This window comes from Chenopodium quinoa, unplaced genomic scaffold, assembly GCF_001683475.1.
Source record: "Chenopodium quinoa cultivar QQ74 unplaced genomic scaffold, ASM168347v1, whole genome shotgun sequence".
NCBI lineage: Eukaryota > Viridiplantae > Streptophyta > Magnoliopsida > Caryophyllales > Amaranthaceae > Chenopodium > Chenopodium quinoa.
Genome location: NW_018743697.1, coordinates 3962348 through 3981604, shown reverse-complemented (window position 1 = coordinate 3981604; position 19257 = coordinate 3962348). Strand labels below are relative to the sequence as shown.

The 19257-nt window shown below is 36.3% G+C and overlaps 1 protein-coding gene across 1 annotated transcript; it reads right to left on the bottom strand.

The window, feature by feature from the left end:
- Nucleotides 1-3624: 3624 nt before the first annotated feature.
- On the bottom strand, nucleotides 3625-18074 carry LOC110684499 (probable disease resistance protein At4g27220). Its single transcript, XM_021860954.1, has 5 exons — nucleotides 17855-18074; nucleotides 15946-16887; nucleotides 13993-15055; nucleotides 5476-5534; nucleotides 3625-3902 (listed from the first exon to the last, which is right to left on the bottom strand). The coding sequence occupies exons 1-5, from the start codon at nucleotides 18072-18074 to the stop codon at nucleotides 3625-3627; spliced, it is 2562 nt and encodes an 853-aa protein (XP_021716646.1).
- Between the last annotated feature and the right edge of the window lie 1183 nt (nucleotides 18075-19257).

Here is a 19257-nt window from a genome sequence, read left to right as displayed (position 1 = left end):
TGTGGATTTGACGATTTTGTCATTTGTGGGTATTGAAGACGAATTTCAACTTATTACTTGTTTAATTGATGAAATTGTTGTATATATCAACTTGTTTAATTTCGATTGAGAATGATTGTGGATTTGTCATTTGTTGATTTGTGGGTATTGAAGTTTTGAACTTTGAAGTATTGAACTTATTGAAAATTGAATTGTTTAATCTCTGAATTATTGGTATTTAATTTTTTTCCCCTGTTTTTGAGAATTTAAATTATTGAAATGTATAGTTGAATTAGAAATTTAGAAATTAGAATCTTAGGTTTTGTTATTATGTAATGATGTGGATTGTGGAAATTGATATATAATTTTCAATTTAATTAGGAAATGTCAAAAGATTCACCAAATTCAAACAAATCCAAGGCAACTAAACAACCCGATCTTCGACAATTCTTGTTTAAAAGAACGAAACTCAATAAAAATGGGTCCAACGAAAATGAGTCCAATACTTAGAGGAAGATTCGGTGTACGATTTTGTCCCCCCAAGTTGAAAATTCTGGCTCCGCCACTGAATATGATAAGCATGGCCTTATAAATTAGGGATTCCTATCAAGGTTTGTTGTATTTAGGGTGGATGCCTCTTCTTTATCAGTACGCCCCTCCGATAATCAAGTTAAATTGGATCGTGCTTTTCTAGAGGGAATTCAAGGAGAAGTCAAGGACATAGGATAAGTTGATTTATATATATATATGTAGTTAGATTGATGAACCCCAATATATAATATATCATCGAACACTCGAATAATGAAGAGTTTAGGGATGGGATTATACCATCTTCTTCATATAGTCATATTATGATGATTAGAAGAAAATCCGTTGGAAGCTACTTAATATAACAGACTTAATAATTTTTTCACTTTTCACTTGTAGTTGGGCCAGTAACTTAAATCGAACACAAATTGCTTAATATTGTCGTGGTTTTTTATTCAATGGAAAATGTACTGTCACTACTGTGGTTCGTAAAATTGTTCCATAAACGTTATGCTTATGCACTGGACTAGGCCAATAAGGGGTGTTAAAATATTGGCCCATGAGACCATGAAAAATGGACTAAATAGATGAGGGGTTAAATGGTTAATCATGAAGCTATTCGCAATACAAATCAAGATAGCCAGCCTCAATACCTAAAAAGTAGATTTCAGAATTCACGTTAGCTCGTTCAACTTTGAAATATTTTATATCTCACAAATAATACCCCAAACTTACAACAAATATAAAACAGAGATGTAAATAAATTGCAACATTGCAAATCAGTCATTTGACCTTTGTATAAACAGACTTAACTAGGGATGTAAATGGGGCGGGTCAAGTGGGAGACCCACCCCATCCCCGCCCCAAAGGTCTTGGTTTGGCGAGTGGTGGGGCGGGGATGGGGATAAAAATCATACTCGCCATGGGTGATGGGGCGGGGGTGGATTTTAAGTTGTACCCGCCCCGCCCCACTTCGTACCCGCCTCATCCCCACCTCATACCCACGTCTGTATATCTTTAAAAGCAAAATTATATACTTCTATACTATTTTATAAAATAATTAAGTGAAATAAAATATTAATTATAATACTTTTTACTATACTTATATTATACTTCCTCTGTTCTTTTTTACTTGACCTGTTTCTTTTATCACTCTTGCTAATGCAAAACTTCAACGGTCAATAACTTTAATTCTCCTTAATTAAAAAATATAAAAGTTATATATTATGATAATTCTTATTAAGACGAATTCAAAATGATCCAACATGAATATGTTTTTCCTTTCATATTATTCACAAAATACGGTCAAAGGAGGGGTGGTGAATAGTGTAAAAGTTAAAGCGGGTCAAGTAAAAAAGAACGGATGAAGTAAATAAAAAGGTGTGTAATTTTAAGAATGTTTTTATTATTATTATAATCCGTATTAATTATGTAAGATTGTGTATTTAAGACGGAGATTAGGTGGGTCTTGGGTGGGGATTAGGCGGGTCTTTGGTGAAGATAAGGTGGGGATGAATATCCAAGCGGGGGGTGGGGCGGGGATAGTTTTGGAGTTGTACCCGCCGGGGCGAAAATGGGGATAAATATTGAACCCGCCGCGGGAATGGGGATGGAGATGAAGATGGATATGGGTATAAAAATGTTAGGAGGGGATGGGGATGGGAAGGCCAACATCCGACCCGCCCCACCCCACCCCACCCCATTGACATCCCTAGACTTAACATTCTTAACTTGGTTTGCTCAAATCCTATATCCTTCAAGGAACTAACCAATTACTCAAACTCAAACCATTGTCTTAGTGATGCATTTTAAGGCCATAAATAACTACAACCTTTTTCATTCATGGGGCGGCGAGCCATGGCCCAAGTAAGCCTCTTGGATCCGTCCAGTTGATACAATACATACATTACATATACATCATTTTTTATAAATTTAAAACCAATATTTACACAATGTATTTTACGTAGGATTGCAATACGTACTCCCATATATTATTGTAAATTCAGTAAACTAGCTATTAGAAAAGAAAAAGAGTTTTTTTTTTTAAAATACTTAGTTACCATATTTATGTACAAAGAGACAAACGATTAATTTCTTGGACTTTCTTTTGCTTATCCTCTCACTGCAGGTTAAACGTAATAGTTAAAATCCAGCATGATTGTTATTTGAATAAAATTGATCACACTTTTTTTTCTTTTTTTTTTTTTTTAATTCTCCCTTATCTAAAAAACAAAAAAGGAATAGTGAGAATACTGATAAAATAATATCATCTGATCTCATCAAATGTGCACGATAGATTTTGATTAATACTACAGAGATATCTTTATTTATGTATTATCACCTCTATTCCATAATAATTAACATAGTCAAAGTTAATGCATACATTCGTCAGTGTACTAAATTGATCCTAAATATAAATAATCTTGTATTAAAAACACACACACATGCAGCAATTTTTTACATAAATTGTCTTAGTTAACGGTATAGTAAACATATGAATAGTGAGAAGTCAACACGCAACGAAGAGAGTTCATTTTACTTGCATAACATTTGTTTTGGTTGCCAAAAAGTTGTCTCACTTATATAATATTTTATTAATATACCAAGCGAAAAGGATTTCATTGAACCTAATTTAAACCAAATTTCATATATATGGGTGTTAATTAAATGAATTGAACTCACTTTTTCATTAGACATTTAGTTAATTAAGTATAAACTGGTATGTGTGCCTAGTGATGTATCGGATTTCACTTTGAATATCAGTAAACATTTCTCCAAAAAAAATTAAATAAAAAAAGTCAATGATAATAACTAGGAAAAATTGAAAAGAATAATCTCACATTTGCTTGATTTGCTCAAAACGAGCCAACCTTTACATATTCTGGGAACAAACCAACCTTTGCCTCCTATTTTCTCAAAACAAGCCTTTTTACCTATTACCTATTCAATAGGTTAATTTTTTAATTTTATTTTTATTTTTTCCTTTAATCTCTCTTCTCCCACCCTGCCACCACAACACAACCAGCTTCATTGGCAGCCCCACCCCTAGCCGCCTTCCCTGACACTCCAACCATGGAATCCACCCCACAAATTCCATTCCCGCCGGAATAACCTCACTCAACCACTCCAAAACCCCCTCCAATCCAAAACACCACCCAGCCACCCCGAAAACCCATCTCCACTCTCGGTGACCCTACCAGCCACCACGAAAACCCCATCTCCACTCCCGACAACCCCATCAACATTCACAATTTTCCATCCAGCCATCCCAAAAACCCCAGCCACCCCAAAAACGCCCCAACAACCTCGAAAAAGTAGCCCTCCCCATAAACCCCACCCACCACCTCGAATCCCCCATCCCGCCATCCCAAAACGACTCTTTCCTCTGCTACTCCCTGTAGATTCGCCGCAAAAACATGAAATTTGTACTTAATGATTTCATCTTTTTGAAACAAAACCCGATTATAAAACAAAGAAACCATTAAAACAAAAACCAATCAATCAATTAATTCAATTACCTTCGATGTCAAAGAAATTGCTGCCGCCATAACCAGCTGAGTAGTGATGGGGTTGTCGGGGAAGGGCGGGGGGGCAAGGCTAGTGGATGACGGCGTTCAGGCGGGGGTAGGGCTAAGGCAGTAAGGTTGTTGGTGTTTTTCTTTTTAATAAATTTTGTTTTTTTTTAATTATTAAAATATGACCAATTAGAAGGTGACACGTGTCAAGTCACCTTCTAAAACCAGTTGCCAAATTATAAAACCGGTCAAGGGCTTGTTTTGAGAAAATAGGGGGCAAAGGTTAGCTTGTTCCCGAAATACTTAAAGGTTGGCTCGTTTTGAGCAAATCAAGCAAAGGTGGGATTATTCTTTTCAATTTTTCCTAATAACTAATGAAACTAAATACGGCACTCAAATTGATATTTTATTAAACAAAGATTTAGTATTTTTATGTGGTTCGTAATTAAAAGATAACAAAGATAGCAATAATGTTAATTTAAATCTTATGGTCTTGTAGTCAAAACTTATGATAAATATTTTTATTGTCAATTTACATGAGAAAGGTAGGGTGCAAAGTGACACATATTTTGTTTTAGGAAAGCTTTTTAATAAATAATAAAGTATAGATAATGGGGGTGTAATTAGATTTTTTATTTATTTATTTATTATTTTTGAGAGCTACAAGGACGAGTGATGAGAATCGATTCCAGGATCACCTGGAACCGGGAGGGAATCTCTAACCACTTAAGATATCCCTCACTACCTTGTAATTAGATTGTTTAGCAGCGGAAAGGCTTGAAAAAACAAGTGTTCGCCATTACACTACAAATATAGTTTTTTAAAAAAAATTAAAAATGACAATTTGTATAAATACACACAAATAAATCATACTGTATTAAAGCTTGAATTGTGGAGAGCAATACCTTGGATTGATGGCTGTTTTGGAGAAAAGAATTAATGTCTGTAGTCTCAATCCACTGAATAATTGTCATCATTTAATGTAATTTGTTTTAATTTGGGTGCCTTTAAAAGAGGTCCAAAACGAAAATGACCCATTTCTGGACATTTGTTAATTTTCAAGTATTGCAAAGTTGGCAACTTTAGAACTTGATCCTTAAGATCTTCTCTTGATATTGATATGAACATTTGCAATTTGGGGCAGTCTTCTATCTCAACTCGTTCAAGGGACGGAAAAACTTCTTCGCCGACAACTTTAATACCCTTATTCTGAATATGTCCAAGCAACAATTCATTTTCTTATTACATACAGATTAAATATTTACACAATATATACCAAGTATAAAACATAACAAACTATCCAATAATACATGCATGCAACATTACAATCCCCTAGCTACTAGCTAGAAGTCTAGAACAGATTATTGTATGTTCATTATACAAAGGAGGAAGAATTTGGTTCTTTGGCAACCATATCAAGCAAAAGCTTTCTACGATCAATGGCATTTGAAACTTTCTGCTTGTATAACTGCTACTCCATCCTCTACTTTATTCTTCGACAACGCCTTCACACTGCATGAAAAATGTAACATTTTAAATCCAACATCTATATTTCAACATAGTACTAATATCTCTGATCTCCAATTGCATGATTTTGAGTTGAGTACGTCTTTAATAATTATGAATGAATATGCTATAAACCAATATACTATTTATTGGAACTTATGACTTCCCTTAGCAGTGGACATCCCCCTATGGATAATGTTTTCAGTTGCTATCGAGATTCGAGAGGGATCCCAAACTTTCAAGTTTCTCACATCCATAAATATCTAAGCTTTGCAAATTGTTAAAGCTGGAATAGTAAGTCATCTCCTTACTATTCACTTCCCACAATTGTACTATTTTATGACACCAAATCAAACTCAGCGATGGGAATATTGTCTGCAAGTAGTTGATATAACATGTACTCTACATTAATCAGAAGAATTGAAAATTCTTGAAAGATATATATATGGTGGACAATTAGAATGGTTAATTTAGTAAAAGGGGTATCATATTGCCTGCAAGTGTTGTGACAGTATCAGCAGGGGCGGACCTTTGAAGGGGCGAGCAAGGGCTTGGCCCCCTCAAAATTTGTTTTCATTCAATGTCTATTAAAAAGCCCAAAAGTTACCGTAAGTAGTTTGTATGAAGCGTCCAAGCTTACTAGGTGAGTATATGTCATTCACTCATACTAGAAGTATGACTTATTCACTTTATCTTTCTTGCACAAATCCCAAAGCAATGAAACACACGTGAATTTACTGGATCACTACTAGCTATTTGCACTACACAAATTATAAAATTACCCTTTTAGTTATCTCTTTTTGTTATTCAATTTATGCATTATTTTTATCCACAATTCCAATGCCTTGAATTATTATTTCCTCTTCAATTTATACATTGTGTGTAGACTTGAGCCTTAGCTAATGAACTAAGCTATTATTTGATTTTTATTTATTAATTATAACAAATACTCAGTAAGTAAATAACACCTTTATCCACCCTTTAAAGTTATGAGTTATAGAATTAATGTCAAAGGTTAATTACTTATATATTGGAATAAAATTATATCAATGATTATTTTATTTTAATGGTATTTTATAGTAATTACTCCCTCCTTTTCATAATATTAGTCCCATATGGAATCAATCACATAAAATAAGAAAAAAATTATATTTGGAATCTAACATTAATTAAAGTACAACATAATTCATAATTAGTTTACCTTATTTAACTTTTTTGATTTTTTTTATTATGAAAGCACAAGTCATAATTGCATAATTTAAGGTAAATATTTCTTTACTTAGAGTCATGTCATCAATCCACAACCAATTAATTCCAAAAAAAATCAAGTTATAAATGAAATATATTCAATATGGGTAGAACGCTCAAAATAGTATATGGGATTAACATTATGAAACAGAGGGAGTAATAATATTAAGGATAATATAATTTTTTTTTAAGAATGCTTTACTATATATGTATTAAGATATTTGTATAATTAATAATATTAAGGTAATTTGGCCCCCCTGAGAAAAATTGTCAAGATTCACCACTGAGTATCAGAATCTTTTACTAAAACGGCTAGTTTGATAAAAGTATTTACCAACACGACTAATTATAAAATTTAATTCCCAAGCTAGCTAATTTATTAACTTAGAAGTAATTTAGTCTATTTCTTATTTTCTTTGAACTTGTTTGGTTCACTTTTTTTATTTTTTTATTTTCAAAAAGATTTTTTAAGTTGGAAAAGTTAAGCAATATACAAAATTAAGGAGTATGCAAACAATGGCAAAACTCTAATTTCGATTATAAAAAAAAAAAAAAAAAAGGCCTAATTTTTCTTCTAGATCACATCAATCACAAAAATTTGAAATTTCAAGTAGTAATGTTCTATGAAGACTATCGCAAATTATACCACGATAAGGGAAATTAAGTATTGTTCATCTTTTCTGGAGCAAATAAAACGATTCTATGGCCAACAGTTGTATACTCTAATTGTTGTGCGACAGCGGAAGCAAAGGTCGAAAACAAACAAGAAAACAATAAAGAAATTCAATGCAAACAATAAGAACAACACCAAGAATTTACGTGGTTCACTATCGATGTGATAGCTACGTCCACGGGCACCGAGATCGAATGATTTCACTATAAACTGCAAAGATTACAAAGATGATTCTTGTATTTCTCAAGAACGGCTCTCACTCTGTCTCTCTTAACCCTTATACTAATATTAGGGAGGTTTTATATTAATTCCTAAAATAAAAGATACTTGGGCAAAAAGATAACATAAAAGATAACTTTAAATCGTAAAATCCGCGTCTCCGCATTTTTCCTTCTCCGCCCGGTCAGACCGGGCAAGGTCTGCCCGATCGGGCGCGAGAAGAAAACTCCATACGAATGCTTCAACGTATCCAACCCCCACCGCCCGGTCAGACCGGGCAATGTCCGCCCGATCGGGCGGACAAAGCTACGAAGTACGAGTCACCTAATACTTATCAACAATCTCCACCTTGACGAGAACTCGTAGTCAGCAAACGACCCCATCAAGACATAGTGGAAAAACATCTCAAGCCAAACCCGATGCAAGACTCATGCATAAGCCATACATCCCGATAAGTCTTCAACCAAGACCCATCACATACTCGTCTCCAAGTATAACAACTCATAATGCTCCACCTGCATCACAAGCCCCGGGCAAGCTCCACCTTAAGGCCAACACACCTACACCAGGAGCTCCCCAACTTCGCCCCTCAAGGCCTACTACATCACGTAGTAATCAATATTTAGCAAGTCTAAGCAATGTTTAAACTTGCTAAACGGAACAGGCTTAGTGAAGAAATCAGCCGGGTTGTCAGCAGTCCCAATCTTCTTCACCTTAATCCTCTTGTCAGTACGCAAGAAATGATACCTGACATCAATGTGCTTCGTCCGATCATGGTGTACTTGATCTTTAGCTAAGCAAATCGCACTTAGACTATCACAATACACTGTAGCAAAATCCTGTGCAATACCCAGTTCACCTACTAGGCCTTTGAGCCAAATAGACTCCTTAGCTGCAGAAGTTAAAGCCATATACTCAGCTTCAGCAGTTGACAACGTAACTGATGACTGCAATGTAGACTTCCAACTAACCACAGAACCACCCAAAGTGAACACATAACCAGTCACAGACCTCCTGGTATCCACATCAGCTGCATAATCAGAATCACTGTACCCAGTGACCAAGCATTCCCTACCATTCCCGTACACAAGACCAATATCAGTTGTCCCTCTCAGGTAGCGAAAAATCCTTTTCACCCCTTGCCAGTGTTCCCTCCCAGGTCGAGCCATAAACCTGCTTACAACACTAACAGCATGCGCAATATCCGGCCTAGTACAGACCATAGCATACATCAAACAACCAACCGCGTTTGCATATGGAACTCTAGACATATAAGACAACTCCTCCTCTGATTGAGGTGACATAGACAAAGACAACTTACAACTAACAGTAGTTGGCGTACTTATAGGCTTCGATTTTTCCATCCCAAAACGAGACAAAATCTTTTCAATGTAGCTTTTCTGAGTCAAGAAAAGCTTACCTCTAGCCCGATCCCTGTAGATCTCCATACCCAAAATCTTCCTAGCTGCACCCAAGTCTTTCATGTCAAACTCCGAGTTAAGCATCTCCTTTAATCTAGCAATATCAGATTTATTCTTTGTGGCAACCAACATGTCATCAACATATAACAAAAGATAAATCATGGAACCATTATCCAGCTTACTATGATACACACAGCAATCATATGAATTCCTGTCAAAACCTTGTGAAACCATAAAAGAATCAAACCTTTTGTACCACTGTCGGGGGGATTGCTTAAGTCCATACAATGACTTTAGCAATCTGCAGGCATAGTGTTCCTTTCCAGGAACTTCGAATCCTTCGGGCTGCTTCATCAGAATCTCCTCCTCCAAATCGCCATGAAGGAAAGCCGTTTTAACATCCAACTGCTCCAGCTCAAGATCAAAATGTGCTACAATTGACAATAACACACGGATAGAAGTATGTCGAACCACAGGTGAGAATATCTCAACAAAATCAACCCCTTCTACCTGACTGAACCCCTTAGCAACTAGCCTAGCCTTAAAACGTATTTGCTCAGTTTCCGACAACCCTTCTTTCTTCTTGTAAATCCATTTACAACCCACAAGCTTCCTCCCTTCCGGTACCTTTACCAGTTCCCACACTCTGTTCTTGTAAAGAGACTGCATCTCTTCACCCATTGCGGCAAGCCATTGCGCAGACTCACTACAACTAATTGCTTGTTTATATGTGGCAGGTTCAAATGACTCTACATCATCAGCTACACTCAATGCATAACCTGTCATCGCATCAACACAGCAATTTCTTCCCTCCATCTCTTCAATCAATCTAACAGGCTTCTTGATAACTCGTTTAGGCATCTCAAGAATGGTGTCAGGTTGACTAGATGACCCCTGATTAGATTGCTCCACCTCATCCCCAGAGTTAGAATGAGTAGGAGTAATCTCAGGTTCAGGAGTACCCGGCACTGGAACATCAGCATCATCATCAATATATTGTACCCGAGGTAAATCAGCAATGGTAGACTGATGTACCTCAAGTACCCCATCTGTCTGTAATAAATTGTCTCCTTCCCTTCTCAAATCTGAAATCTCTGCATTTTTAATTGAATACATGGTGTTTTCATCGAAAGTAACATCCCTACTAAGAATGACCCGACCCTCCGAAGGTGAAAAAATTCTAAACCCCTTCACACCATCCCCGTACCCAACAAAACACCCCTTCTTGGCTCGTGGATCCAGCTTACCCTCAATAACATGATAATAAGCAACACAACCAAAAATCTTCAAATTCGAAAAATTAGGCAACTTACCACTCCAGATCTCAAACGGAATTTTGGAATCAATTCCAGAATGAGGACCCCTATTAATGACATAACAAGCTGTTAACACAGCTTCACTCCAGTACCTCCTCCCAAGCCCTGCATTAGAGAGCATGCATCGAACTCTCTCTAGCAGTGTCTGATTAACCCGTTCTGCTACACCGTTCTGCTGTGGTGTCTTCCTGACAGTATGATGCCGACCTATACCCTCATCTGCACAGAACTGATTAAACTCGTCTTTGCAAAACTCTAGCCCATTGTCCGTTCGTAGCTTCTTGATCTTCCTTCCTTGTCGATTTTCCACCAAAGCTTTCCATTGCTTGAAAACTTTGAAGGCCTCATCCTTTGACTTAAGCAACCTAAGCCATGTGTATCGGGACTTGTCATCAACAAATGACACAAAATAGTGGTAACCTCCCATACCTTCAACTCTAGATGGACCCCAGCAATCTGAATGGATGTAATCGAGCACTGCATCAGTAATGTGAGCACCCTTGCTGAACTTTGACCTGTGTTTCTTACCAAACACACAATGCTCACAAAATTCAAGGTTGGCAACCTTGACCCCGGATAGAAGACCCCTCTTGGACAATAGCTGCATCCCCTTCTCCCCCATATGACCAAGCCTCATGTGCCAAATCTTAGTCATCTCCTGGTGAGATACAGATGCGCAAACCGCAGAACTAGGCAGTGTAACACCCTCAAAAACATAGAGGGTGTTCCTTTTGATACCCTTAAGTACCAACTCAGAACCTCTGAAAATACACAACTCCCCATCTGAAAACACACCATTGTACCCCAATTCATCCAGGGTACCCAATGAAATCAGATTCTTTCCTAAAGCAGGAACATGCCGTACATTAGTCAAAGTTAACCTCCGCCCATCAACAGTCCTCAACCTCATGGAACCAATACCTGTGACCTTACATGGAGCATTGTTACCGACTATAACCATACCCCCATTGCGAGGTTCATATGTATCAAACCAATCTCGACGTGGACACATATGGAACGAACACCCCGAATCTAGAACCCAGTTATCAGATAAATCATCAGACCTAGCAGAACTGACTAATGCTAAATCTTCCTCTGAATTATAGCTCTCATTCGGTTTCTCTTCAACTACAGCAGCCTGGGACTTGTTTTTCCTCACCGGACAATTATTCCTAAAGTGACCCGGTTCTTTACAGTAATAACATGTTTTAGTAGTAGTTTTACTAGATCCATCCTTGCCGTTTCCAGCACCCGACCCAGCATTGTTCCCCTTGTTAAACCCCTTATTCTTTTTAGACTTTCCGGACTTAACAAATAACCCACTACCATTATCCCCATTATCACTCGTAGCTTTCATTCTGAGTTCCCTAGTATGAAGTGCTGCCTTCACTTCTTCTAAGGTTATAGAATCCTTACCAACAACAAAAGACTCTACAAAATTCTCAAAGCTAGACGGTAGAGATACAAGTAAAATCAACGCAGCATCCTCATCATCAATTTTAACATCTAAATTACGTAAATCAAGCAAAATAGAGTTAAGTTTTTCTAGATGTTCCCGTAAGGAAGTACCTGACTGCATCCGGAGGCTAAACAACCGCTGTTTCAGTAATAATTTGTTGGTCAACGACTTAGTCATATACAATGACTCCAGCTTCAGCCACAATCCAGCCGCCGTTTCCTGATCAGCAACCTCCGTGATGATTTGATCATCAAGACTAAGTAATATGGTAGAGTGTGCCTTCTCTTCCATAACTTCTAACTGCGAGTCAGTCGGTCCGTCTCCTGACTCCGAAGTAGTACTCTTTGGAGCCAACGGACGCCATATCTGCTGTTGTTTTAACAGAGCCTTCATCTTAATTTGCCATAGCCCGAAACTATTTTTCCCGGTAAACTTCTCAATTCTTATTGTTGAATCTCCTGCCATTGTTATCTTCAAGAAACTCTCCAAGGATTGAACCTGAGCTCTTGATACCAATTGTTGTGCGACAGCGGAAGCAAAGGTCGAAAACAAACAAGAAAACAATAAAGAAATTCAATGCAAACAATAAGAACAACACCAAGAATTTACGTGGTTCACTATCGATGTGATAGCTACGTCCACGGGCACCGAGATCGAATGATTTCACTATAAACTGCAAAGATTACAAAGATGATTCTTGTATTTCTCAAGAACGGCTCTCACTCTGTCTCTCTTAACCCTTATACTAATATTAGGGAGGTTTTATATTAATTCCTAAAATAAAAGATACTTGGGCAAAAAGATAACATAAAAGATAACTTTAAATCGTAAAATCCGCGTCTCCGCATTTTTCCTTCTCCGCCCGGTCAGACCGGGCAAGGTCTGCCCGATCGGGCGCGAGAAGAAAACTCCATACGAATGCTTCAACGTATCCAACCCCCACCGCCCGGTCAGACCGGGCAATGTCCGCCCGATCGGGCGGACAAAGCTACGAAGTACGAGTCACCTAATACTTATCAACACTAATTATTTAAAATCAAGACTTGATTGTTCTTACTTGCTTTCTAAATTTTAGCCTTTTATCTTATTCTAATACACCTTTTCGATCTCCCTGTAAATGCATTAGAAACTTTGGGCCTTTAGACCTTAATATATTTCTATCTTCATGTGTTTTTTTTTTTAATTTGTCGATTGGAAGTTGGATCAAGTTTTTTGAGTGATTGTTTATTTTGTGTAAAATTTTTAAAAATTAAGAATTGTTGCAAATATATTATGTTGAATGTTATTGTTCAAATTAATGAGGTATTTTAAACTATGGCATTAGAATTTCTCATAGAAAAACAAAAATCCAAATTTTTTTTAATAATATATTTTTTTTAAAAAAAAAAACTCATAATATGAACCAAACCGGTTCAAAGGAATATAAGAGATAGATAATTTCCTTCTAAACTAATAAATTAGCTACTTTGAGAATTAAAATTTATAATTAGCCGTTTTGGTAAATACTTTTGTAAAATTAGCCATTTTGAGAAAAGATCCACAGTATCATATGTTATTCCACAAATTAAAAGTACACGTAGTATTTTACGTGTAATATAGACAAAGTATGAGTTAAGGGTGAATGTGGGTACTAAACTTTGCCTAAAGTTGCAAATAAGGTACTCAAGTATCAGTTGTTGCATTTTGAGTACCGAAGTATGGCAGAGTACTTACCGGAGGGAATATTCCGTCCCGGTGACCTCCTTTTACCGTTTTTAACCGGTTTGATTTATATAAAAAAAAAAATTGTAATAAAAATCGAATCTTGAGTAATCATCAATCATGACAGTGCCTTGGATATAGAGCAACGAGCTGCTGTTCTTTCCCCAATGTCTGCTCTCATCAGTTACACACGATGTGGGTGAGGGTGTGGCGATGGCAGAGGCGGCAATGATGGTGGAGGCGGAGGAGGAGGCACTCGAGGAGGCGGAGGAGACGAAGGAGGTGGGGAAATTGGAGGAGGAGGCGGAGGAGGCAGTCGAGGCGGAGGCGGAGGCGAAGGCAATGGTGGTGGTGGAGGAGAGAGTATGAATGGTGGCGGTGCTTGTGGTGGTGGTGGCTGTCGATCATTGATTGTATCTTGCACAACCTGTGATTGTTGAGATTGTTGTTGGGATGATTGTTGAGTTTGTTGTTGGGAGTCAAGTTGGGTGCCTGGAAAGGTGTAGATGAGAGAGATTGCATCTTTGGACACCATCGAACATCCAACTGTTGCGAATGTGGAAAGTGAATATTACTCAACTGCATTTTGGTTTCGTCTTCTTCTTGTTGTTGGATCTCATCATTAATATGTTTGAGCTCCGTCATCCATTCTAGTCTCAAATATTGAGTCTTCTCGAGTAATACCCTTACACCATTATTTCTTACAATTGATGACCAAGAATCGTCGTAAATCCCGGATAAAGCACGAGAGTATCCTCTTGGAAATATCATACAATATCCAAAACATATACGAAAGTGATCGAGATTACTGAGAAATTGGAGTTGATGATCATCAATTGGCCAATCATTGAATGCCACGTGTAACTGAAGCAGTTTGAGGAAGCTCAAATAATTCAACTCAGCAAAGCGGGCATAAGATGAATATTCACCCTTTTTAGAATCATCATTATTATTATTATATCTCCATGGTTCCGAACCACCATTAAGAGCGTAAAGTCCTTCCAAGAGAGAGAGCTTAGATAGGACATTAGCAGCTATTCCATTTCTCTCAATACTGCACTCTGTCAAATCCAAAAAGCGAAGATTGCAAAGATTCCCTATTGCCTCTGATATTTCCACTATAAATGATCTCCTTAAACTAAGAACAACAAGGTTGGTCAACTCACCAATTCCTGTTATATCTCCCAATTCACAATTCTCCATGATCAGCGTTGTAAGACTGCTCTTTAAATTAAGCATGGAGCTTGGTAACTTTGGCTTAAGTTTCATCCCGCGTAGAACCAAAACCATCAAATACTTCATCCCCTGAAAGAAAGTATCCTCAAATTCCCCTCGAGTATGATCTAATATCAAAATTCGAAGCTTGTCGTAATTGAGTTTATTTAGACGAGAATGATTAGAACCGGACATCAAAGAGATGGCATAATACTTTGAGCAAGACTTCAACGACATCCATCGAGGAAAGCCTTCCACCATAATCATGTCACCACCTGCATTACCATTTACAAATTTATTTTACTTGGATTATTATTTAGTGCAACACTTAAATGCTTAATTAGAAAATTATTATCTAGCGTTGACTTTCACGTAACATATGACACTAAAAAAAGACCTCCAATTACTTTTTTCCCTCATGTGCCTAGCACAGGATTGTTTAAAATGAAGGAAAATATTGGGAAAAAGTGCAAAAGGGTCTTTTTTTTGTAAGTGTCATGTGCTAGGAACATGCATGATAAGTAATGTCAGAGTCACGCGCTGACTAGTCGGAAAACCAGCCAAAATTCTTCTTCACAACCTCACTCAACTTATAAGGTCATTTCTCACAACTTTTGGCTTAAAAGATCCTTATTCACAAAGTCGACCTCTTAAAAGGTCTTTTCTCACAAATTTTTCTACAAATTAAGAATTTAAGTGTTGCATTACCTGCATACTTGTAAAGTCTATATACGCACTTGGATACGCCAATATGGATTATATGGCCTATACAAAGGTGTCAAGGTATCCTAAAGGTGTCAATATGGATATTCTAATACACTTTCTTAAATTAACTTCATTTGGTTATGGGTCCATATTTGATAAAAGTTGTTTATTTATTTAAGAAAATGTCATAATATAAACACTACGGTACTAATTTATTTGGTAAATAAACTTGTATTTTCCTAATAATACAATTATTAATCAAGTTGAGCCCATATATAAGTATATTATTTCATAGATGAAGAGCTTTTAGTGTATGTACTTTCTATTTTCCAATTAAAACCTTTTCATTAGTGGTTTATAGCTCAAAAAGCAATAAAAGAAATTAAAGGATCGAAGCTCATTCAAATTACATGCAAAATACTTTATATTTTATAAAAATAAGCTAAAAGCCTTTACATACCTTGTTCTGCAAGAAATATTGTAGATGCCCGAACCACATCATGAATTTTCACATGAATTTGTTTATAATCTTCATCTTCTAACAACAAAGATGATGATTTGAGCTCCTCCACCCATCTGTTGGCTTGCTCCATGGCTTCGATAAGATTGTCAACATTCTCAAGCAATTCCAATCCGATGCCATACCTCATCATATCTTCAATCGGTATCCTTGCACCAAATGGAAACAAACAAGCAAGCAAGAAGAACCTCTTTTTCTTTTCATCTTCCATAAGCTTGTAACTTGTTTCCAAAATTGTGTAGGCTTGACGATGTACACCCCTACTTTTGGCTAAACTATTTGACATAGGTTTTTCCAAATCAGATGCAAAGTGTTTCCATGCTTCTAACGACTCTTCGTTCTTTAGCACATCCGCTAATGCCACAATTGCAAGAGGAAGTCCTCCACACCTATTCAGCATTCTTTTCTCCATGTCCTCGCGCTGTGGGTCTTTCCAGCCATCGTCGTTGATTTTTGCTCCAATTCGTGCTCTGAAAAGTTGCTTTGATTCATCATAGTCTAATGGCTTTACTTCGAATATGTTATTCTTCGATATCTCCATAGCTTCACACACATTCTTCTCCCTGCTTGTCACCAAAATCTTGCAAAACTTGTTTTGATTCACATGAGGTTTTGGAATCCCCACTTTATTCAAATCAAGTTTAGCCCAGACGTTATCCAAGATTATGAGTATCTTACTCACTCTCTCCAAACGGTTATACAGTGATGTTCTCCTCTGCTCTACACTGTGCACACCATCCAATTTCAAGCCAACTTTCTCTGCGATTTGATCTTGAATGCGTTCCATGTTGGGGGCTTCAGAAATCTCAACCATTATTATTTCTTTAAACATAGTTTTTATATCTTTGTGGTTGAGAATTTCTGTTACCAAAGTTGTTTTACCTATGTCACGTATACATATGCATCTCAACATTAGTCCTAAGTCTTAACATGTGTACTAACTACTACGTAAATGAAAATTAAGTAAAAGTAAATGAAAATTTCTCAAAAGTAAATGAAAATTAAGTAAAAGTAAATGAAATCAATCTTAAAGTAAATGAAATTGACTTAAAAGTTAAAAAAATTGGAAAAAAGTTTGAAAACATCGAAATTATGAAAATGTCATTTCAGACCAATTTTCTCTGCAATTTGATCTTGAATACGTTCCATGTTGGGGGCTTTAGAAATCTCAACCATAATTATTTCTTTGTTAGTTAAACATAGTTTTTATTTCTTCATGGTTAGAAATTTCTGTTACCAATGTTGTTTTACCTATGTCACATATACATATATATCTTAGCATTAGTCCCAAGTCCTAACATGTACTACGTACTAGAAACAGTAAACATGCAATTTGGTGTAATTATTGGCGGGTGAAAAATTAATACACGGCTAGATATTATCATAATCTTAGCCCAACTATGTTTGTTGAAATATAGTTTCTCAAACAACACATATAAGTGAATAACTATATGTTACACATGGCCATATTGATTAAAAAAAATAAAAAAAATTGTCAAGTTTAGAGAGTTAAGACAATATTTTATAAGGCTAGAGGCAAAAAAAAAAAAAAAAAAAAAAAAAAGGTATAATTCTTGATGTGAAAACACAAAGACAAAGGGCTGATCTTGGGAAAGAACCAACGTCGGAATTCGACTCTATTTTTGGTTGCAAGTACCAATAAAATAGGAAAACAGAAAATATATTATGGAACGGAGGGAGTATTTTCTAAGCTTTGAGTATAATTTGGTTGGCATAGTTAAGAGGTTAATAACAGTCAAATTAATTAAACCAATAAAACAATTGAAACATGCATACGTGATGCTAGAAAATCATTAAAAAGTACCATATATAAAAGTATTGAATTTACCTATGGCTCCCATGCCAAATATGCCAACTGCATCAACTTTATCATCGCGTAACCTTTTGAGTATTTCCTCTATAAGCTCTACTCTCGAACGCAAGCCCTTGAGAAATTCATTAGGGATTGATTTCAAGTCCAATCTACTCACAGGTTCCGTGACATCGTTCGGTTTTTTGTTGATTATAGCATCAATTTCATCAGCCTTAGATTTAGCCTTTTTGCTCATGTCATAGCGTCGACACAAATTGCAACGAGAACGACGTAAGCAGGTGATCACGTCTCTGCCTTTTCTCTCCTCATCATCCTTGGGGCTTCTTCATCAATCCCTCATCAACTTCTTCCATGAGTTTCCTTACGTCTTCGAGCCATCTTTTAGCTCCTTCCGTAGGAACTCGCAAGTTATCCACTTCGCGCTTAACTCTGCTATCAATGGCATCTCTTTCTATCTTTAGTTTATTGTACTTGTCATGGACAAGTTTTAGGTTTTCTTTGTAGTTTTTAATGTAAGAATAGCATTCATTTATCTTGTCCATGGGTTTGCAAATCTCGTTAGCTGCATTCCCAACTTCTTTTGCCAAGCACAACCAATCCATTTCCCCTTCTAAATGGAAATCTGAGAAGAAGAAATTTAATTTGGATTCATGATATAACAAGGGAATAAAAATATGAACTGATGATCGAAAAGAAAACAGATTAAATAATCGACTAAACGATTAGAAATCTCTTAGTTAATACAATAGAATGCTTTTGTTTAGGTATGTGATATGAATTTTGATGAATATAACCTTCAATCGCAGTTGAAAGGTTTGGAATCTTGAGTCTCGGTCAAGAAACGCTAAGCAACACGAGCTTAAAACCTAAACTAGGCCAAGAATACACAAGCACAAGCTTACGTAAAACTTTATAAATTTCAAATCAATCAATCCTACTTTTCGTCAAACACCATCACGTATTTATAAGCTAAATAATTAGCCTAAAAATCGGTAAAATAAATTCTAATCTAACTAGGAAACTAATTCTAACTTGTAAAGATAATATTTTGCAAATATGATCTTTAAAGTTAAGCTTATCTTATACTAACCGAATTAAACTAACAAAAATATCCTAATAAATTCGGTCATCTAATAATAAACTAAAAATAACAATAAAAATAATTATAATAACAATATTGATGCCTTGGAACTGCATCATACTCCCCCTCTTGAAAAAAACTTGTCCCAAATTTTAGCAAACCATGGAACCAAGATATCATCCAAATTAATCGAACATGAGCTAAAAGAATATGTCTCCATCCAACCACGTCATGCTTATATTTTACACCAATGAATGCACCACAAACTTCAATTGAATGCTCCAAAATTTTAATTGATGATACACCTTTTTCAATGCAATCAATATAATGGAAATAA